Here is a 7040-nt window from a genome sequence, read left to right on the forward strand (position 1 = left end):
TAACAAAAGTTGTGAATTTCAAGAAAGAATTCTAGTATTTAAACCTTTAGATAAAAACTAACCAGTAACTCATAGACCTAAGTTTGTATGAGCAAAAATGGGGGAGTGTTTAATTAACTAGTGTTTTAATTAATGAGAATGTTGAATTAGTGCTGCTTTCTTTTTCTTTCAGATTTGTCACACTTCTTAATGGCCCTTGTCACACATACAAAGTTCAAAGACTGAGCGAATGTACTACTTATAACTTTAAAATACAGGCATATAATGAAGCTGGGGAAGGACCATTTTCTGATGTTTATACCTTCACTACAACCAAATCTCCACCAGCCCCACTCAAAGGTAAATATTTTAACTGTCATTAAACGTTATCTTCATTTGAGCTTCTAGACCTAATATATAAAAAATTAGCCAGAAAGATTTAAGGATTTAACAATCTCAAGGCAATGTTGCCACTAGTAAGACCAAGTAGCTTAATTCTATGAGGTTCCTTAAAATAGGCTCTCATCTAGTGGGACAAAAGGCCTCTTCCAGTGACTCACAACGACATGAAAAGTGACTCTAGGTTTTCCAAAGCTTTGGCAGCACAAGCTTCAGGAGAGCTCTATTACTAAGAGGAAAAGGCTTCAAGTGTGGGGGGAACACCAGTCTATCTTTTGTCTGACTCTTGAAGACCATCTATAAATCAGAGAGAGGTTATGGTCCATGTCACTGGCAAGAAGACCCACAACCAGTGACATCACAGACCCAAGTAAGTGTCAAGGCTATTTGGAGGGCAATATCACTATCGAGAAGTAATTCAGTGAGACTCCTTGAAAGACAGCTTTGTACTATATAAAACAGATTCCTTTTTAACAACTGTATGTGGTATCTAAAAGGTCAAAAACTTGGCTGATGGCAGATGTGTAACTGAGGATGGTTATGGTCTGTTCTGTATTGCTGGAGGGAGTAACCAAATTGACAAGATCACAAATTGCTGAAGTATTTGAAAAGCTTTTTAAAAAAAAAAAAGTTATTCCTTAATAGATGAAAATGCCAGTAGGAGATGAGCTTTGAAGGCTTTTCCCAGTCATGAGCTTCGTTCAGTCGCTTTCTACACAGTCTTCCTGGTCATCCTCCTAACTCCTGGTCCATCTGCTGACCAGGGTTAGTAAAGTGTGACCATACAGATTTTTCCTGCTGTGCAAAGCCAAGTGCCTCATAGCACTAATAAGCCCTGCAGTCTGGTTGTGTCAGCTCCTTGCTCTAACTGGGCTGGACATTTGAGCAATAATTCTAGCGCACAGCAGGTATTCAAATGCTAATAGTAAAAAAATATATACAGACTAGACCTACAATTTCATTGGTGTTTAAGAGAACTTCCAAGTAAGGAAACACCCTCCACCAATGCAGGTTAGCACCTTCTCTGCAATGTATTGTCTTATCAAGTTGCCTAGAGCACTAGAGGGTAGGTGACTTGCCCAGGGTCACACAACCACTTTGTGTCAGAAGCAGGACTTGAACCCAGAGGTCCCTGGCTTGCTCCCTTTCCTCTACTATATGGGGATAATAATGGCACGTGTGATCTCCTTTGATCCTTGCTTTGGAAGATATGTAAATAGAATGTAGGGGATCTGTGCTCTCATTGGTAGGAATACTCCCTCCACTAGAGAAGATTACAGCCCAATTAAGGTAAGGATTATCCCAAAATCATAAAACATAGAAGTGCTACAATTGACTGGTCATGCCCTCAAAAACACAGATGACCAGAAAATGAGGGTGAGGGTTAACAACAAATGGACAAGCTGAGTGTTCCACTGGGAATAATAGGACCAGAGGAAGACCTCCAGCACATTGAATAGATCTTCTCTAGAGAATTTACCAAAAGACCTATGGAGATAAGAGTTGGAGGTATGAGAATGTGTGGCCAGATAACAATCTGCCCCACTGATGAGAGAGAGAGGGAGGGAGGGAGGGGCGGGGAGAGGGGGAGAGAGAGAGAGAGAGAGAGAGAGAGAGAGAGAGAGAGAGAGAGAGAGAGAGAGAGCGCACGGATCCATTGAAATCAATGAGATGGGAAATGCCAAGACCTTGCTGGATGACTCAAAACATATTTTAACTGACTTAGAATGCTTAAATTCCTGGAGTTTTCCTTAAACTATTAAGATCCTTGGATGTAGTATATTGAAAGGTTTTTACAATTAGAATCATAAAATTAATGAAGGTATTTATGGTGGATCATTTTTGAGAGGATCTGATAAATTTCAAATTCTCTAAGGAAAATGGAATTTAGAAGGTGTCTCCCTTTTTTTCCAGCACCCAAAATATGTCAACTGGGAGAAAATCTTTGTGAGGTTACATGGGAGCCTCTACCCCCTATGAAAGGAGACAGCATTGTTTACACTCTCCAGCTTCTCAGTGGGAGAGGAGCCGATCAGGTAACTTTGGGCAAAGCCTTGTTCTTGAGATTTCTATTATGATATTTTGTTGGTCTATAAGGTATTCTGTCAGGAAATTCATCTTGCCTAATTTTATCTCACCTATCCCTTTCCCTGAGAGATCTAGCCCCTATAGAGACACACAGGCCTCTGTAGAAATAGTTTCTTCTTTCATCTGTCTGGTCCATAGCTTACAATATGCATCTCTATGAAAGCCTGTTCCCCAAACGAATGGAAATTAAGGTATTGAACAGATATAATTATTTCAGTAAACAGAACTGCTTCAATAATAAATAATTTGGACATTAGAGATTTTGGTTATTCCCTGTGAAACTGGATCATAAGTATCTTCAAATTCCTTTTTCTTTAGGTATACAAGGGGCCAGATACCTCGTTCTGTTTCACGAATTTTCAAACCAACTGTGAATATCGATTCCGGGTGTGTGCTGGCCGACAATATCAACAAAATGGTGGATTACAAGAACTGTTAGGAGCATACAGTCCCAGTACAGTATTCTCATCTCAGAAGAAAGCGATAGACCCACCCCAGGATGAATCAATAGCAGAAAATAAAAACAAAAAGAGGTGTTTAACCGATGATCAATTCGCTTTCATTCTGGTTGTGGCATTTGCAATTATTGCTGTGTTGTGTGCTGTTGCCATTCAGTACTTTCTAATCAAATAAATTAGGTAAAAGTATTTAGCAGAGTCTGTACATTTCTGGTTATTTGGCAAATTCTATCTCAAATCATAGCTGGAGATGGTTGTGTAAGATTCATGTGTAGATTTCTTTCTCAAATGTCACCTAAAAGCTAGGGATTATCCAGCCAAAGCCTTGCCATGGATATGTAATTGGCATTAAAATACTCCTGGGTCTTTTGTAACCAGGTTTTACTGTAAGAGAACAGCAGAAGGACTGCCTTAATTTGTAACTGCTTGGCTCAGAACATCCAACAAGGTAGAAAAACAGATTTGGATTGAAGTCTTTTTAAGTACATTTGAGAAAGTGGTAGAAGTTTTTGGTTTCTTAAGAAAGATTTGATATAGTTTAGAATTCGTGATTCAATGATAAGTGTTTCTTTTGAGCATAGTATTGTTACATAGAACACTTCTAAATCTTTTACTGAAAATATTGCCTGCCTTGATTTGTGGTTTTGTGAAATGAATACTTTACAATTTTGTTTTAATGTTGAGATTAAATATTTAATATCATTTAAAGTACTATGCGAGGGTACCAATAATTTTGGAACTTTACTTATGACAAGACATAGACAGAGAGAAATGTACTGTATGTGTCAGACTACTTGCATTCTTCTGAAATATTGTAAAATGCGTCTTATAACCCTCTGTACTGTGATTTTTTTCAAAGTAATGTTTCCAGCCTTTGCTAATCAGTTTTGGCCCAGTGCACACTTCACTCTGCAATGAAGAAGATGGTAGCACTCAGTGCTTCTGACAAAATGTCTGCAGCAGCACTTGGGGTTTTTTTGGGGGGTGGGGTGGTAAGAGAAGGGGCACAGTCTTTCAGGAGTGCATTAATGGCAAATATTTTACTCTTTTGACTCAAAGTTAAGCAAATGATTTTGTACTATTCTTAGCCTAAACAGAAAATTCAACATTTGTGTATGTCCCTCTGACTTAATTAAAATAATGTTTTACATGCAATAACTCACGTTTTTACGGTAGCATTTACAAAGCATTTTTAAAAGATCTGTTCTCAAAAATAAATAGTTTTGTATCTTGATCTGTTACAATTTGTCATTATTAAACAACTTTGAGGACTTTGCAGAGAAGACACTGTGCACTTCATATGGCTGACTGGTCCTTCTCAAGCCTTTTATTGCAAATGTTTTAAAATTGTCCACTTCTGCAAGGTTTATTTTGTGAATCTGAAAGCTGGAAGCCCCAAATTTTGAATGTTTTATGTCTCAATTAACTTGACATGAGATCATATGTTACAAATATTTGCATATTCTGTGACATTTTGTATCTTTCTGTGTGCATCACAAGTTGCACCGGTTTGTAGCATGTTTTCTATAAGTAGTGTGCTGAACTTTAAATCTTTCAAAAGATAGAACTCAATGTTTTAAGAATGTTGCTAAGATGGCAGCTGTTCCAAACAACTAAGGTTTGAGATAATATATTTGAGGTGTGGAAAACATACAAGAATTTTTCTTTGAAAACAGCTTATGGTGCAATCGGAATTAACATTTTCCAAAATACATTAATTTTGTATTGTATTTATTTTTATCAAGTTCTGGAAAATGTACGTTTGAATGTATTAGTAGCACAACGTAACCATTTATCACACAATCGATGCCTTTTCCCCCACATTCAGTTTTATACAGATATTTAAGATTATGTTTGATGAATTTGTTCTGCCCTTTTTTCTTAAAAAAATTTATAAAATAATCTGCCTTCAGCAAATATTTATTTTTCCCTAAAAGAAAAAGGAAAAAAGCTGCATTGAAAACAGAACCTGCTTAGAGAGATTTTTTTGCAAGTAAGAGATTTTAGAGATTAAAAATTGGGCTGAGTACATACTAAGCAAAATTCTAACTTTATAGAAAATTTAAATGCTTTAGGATTGTCTCAGAAAGTATGTTTCACATAACTACAAAAAAAGTTGAGTAGATTTTGCAATGACAGACATTCCAAATTGATACATCTTAGTGGTATGGATATATTAGATCTCTCCTGCTTTTATTTCCCTTGTATTGCAATTGGTTTAAAGCATCTCAAACTTATGTCAACACTGCCATACATATATGTTAACTAAATTGTAACTATGAAATAGATAATATATTTTAAATGGCCAATAAAAATTATAAAAATTATCCAGGTGTGCTTATGGTGATTTTTATACTAAAAACCAGTCTTCCTTTTAAATCTTGAGGTCAGTTGTTCTGAACTTTCTCTCCTCAAGCCTTCCAACCCCAATACACTGAACCATACATGACCTTGCCTTCCTTTCAGTCAATGAGTATTAAATTCCAGGCATCATGCCTTTGGGGATGTGAGTACAAAGAATGGAACAATCCATACCCTCATTCAGCTTACATTCTAATGGGGGAGATGGCATGTACGCTCAAAAATCTATTCAGTGTGAGTAGAAAGTTGATAAAAACCAGCCTATATAACAAGGTGGTCTGGGAGGGCTGAGGCACTGGCGGCAGCGGCGGTGGGGGGCAGGAGAGTCAGGAAAGGCTTCATGCAAAACATGGTACCTGAGCTGCACCTTAAAGGAAGAGCAGCACTGTAGGAAGCAGAGGGAGGGAGGGAGGGCATTCCAGGCAGAGGAAAAAGCCAGTGAGAAGACAGAGCTGGCAGTGTCATGTGTGAGGAACAGAAGGGAGGCCAGGAGGGCTAGTAATGAGACTGGAAAGATAGGTTGGAGCAGGTCATGTAGAACTTTCAAAGCTAAACAGAGAAGTATATATTTTATCCTAAAGCCAACAGGAAGCCATTACAGGGAGGTGATTACACAGGGGTCTCACCTGCTCACATCTGCACTTAAGGGAAATTCCTCTGGCACAGTGTGTAGAATGGACTGCAGTGGGGAGAGACTTGGGCCAGACCAATGAGGAAGCTGTTGTAACAATATAGACTAGAGGTGATGAGGGCCTGAACTCAGGTGACAGCTGTGTGAGTGGAGAAGAGGGATCCTGTACCAGAGATGTTATAAGGATAGAAATGGCAAGATCTGGCAACTGACTGGACATGCAGGGTGAGGGGGAGTGGAGAGGCCAGGATAATACTGAGACTGAGAGCCTGAGACACTGGAAGAATGGTGGTGCCCCACTCTGACAGGGAAGTTCAGAAGAGAAGAGGGTTTAGGGAGAAAGAAGGAGCTTGGTTATAGACGTGTTAGACATGTCTCTGGTGTTTGCAGGTTGAAATGGCAAATGGGCAATTGGTGATATGGTAATGAAGCTCAAGGGAAAGACTGGGTATGCTGAAAGGTCCCACAGACAATAAACTAATATCAATATTCAGAATATGCACCAAGTGGTATAACATCTAAATTCCTAAACAAAAAGTGAAAAGTTACAGGGAGAAATAGGTAATAAAACCTAATAATGGAGGACCTCAATGTACCCTTTGCAGAACTAGATAAACCTAACCAAAAAAATAAGAAAGGAGTCAAGTACCTTAGGAAAATTTTAGAAAAGTTAGATATGACAGACCTCTGACAATTATTGAGCAGGAATAGAAAGGAGTATATATTTCACAACTGTGCATGGCATCTTTACAAAAATGACCACATACTGGGGTATAAACCCCCCAAAAAATACTCAAAAGCAGAAGTACTAAACACATCTTTTACTGAGCATAATGTAATAAAAATTGTATTCAATAAAGGTCTGCTGAAGAAATTATTTTCAAAAATTAGAAATGAGGGGCAGCTAGATGGTGCAGTGAGTAGAGCACCAGCCCTGGAGTCAGGAAGACCTGAGTTCAAATCCAGCCTCAGACACTTGACACATGTACTAGCTGTGTTACCTTGGGCAAGTCACTTAACCCCAACTGCCCTGCCCAAAAAAAAGCAAAAAAAATTAGAAATTAAATTATCTAATTCTAGAAATGGTGAGTCAAAGAATAAATCATAGGAAATATAGACTATTT

At 38.1% G+C, this 7040-nt stretch overlaps 1 protein-coding gene across 1 annotated transcript in view; it reads left to right on the forward strand.

Annotated features, from left to right (window-relative positions):
- Positions 1-5231, forward strand: part of LOC118832575 (fibronectin type-III domain-containing protein 3A-like) — a 54486-nt gene extending 49255 nt beyond the window's left edge. Inside the window, exons 23-25 of the mRNA XM_036739867.1 lie at positions 173-339; positions 2293-2414; positions 2785-5231. Coding sequence (XP_036595762.1) covers positions 173-339; positions 2293-2414; positions 2785-3099 — 604 coding nt within the window. The 3' untranslated portion in view covers positions 3100-5231. The remainder of the gene's footprint in view (positions 1-172; positions 340-2292; positions 2415-2784) is intronic.
- Positions 5232-7040: the final 1809 nt, after the last annotated feature.

Source organism: Trichosurus vulpecula, chromosome X, assembly GCF_011100635.1.
Source record: "Trichosurus vulpecula isolate mTriVul1 chromosome X, mTriVul1.pri, whole genome shotgun sequence".
NCBI classification, from domain to species: Eukaryota; Metazoa; Chordata; class Mammalia; order Diprotodontia; family Phalangeridae; genus Trichosurus; species Trichosurus vulpecula.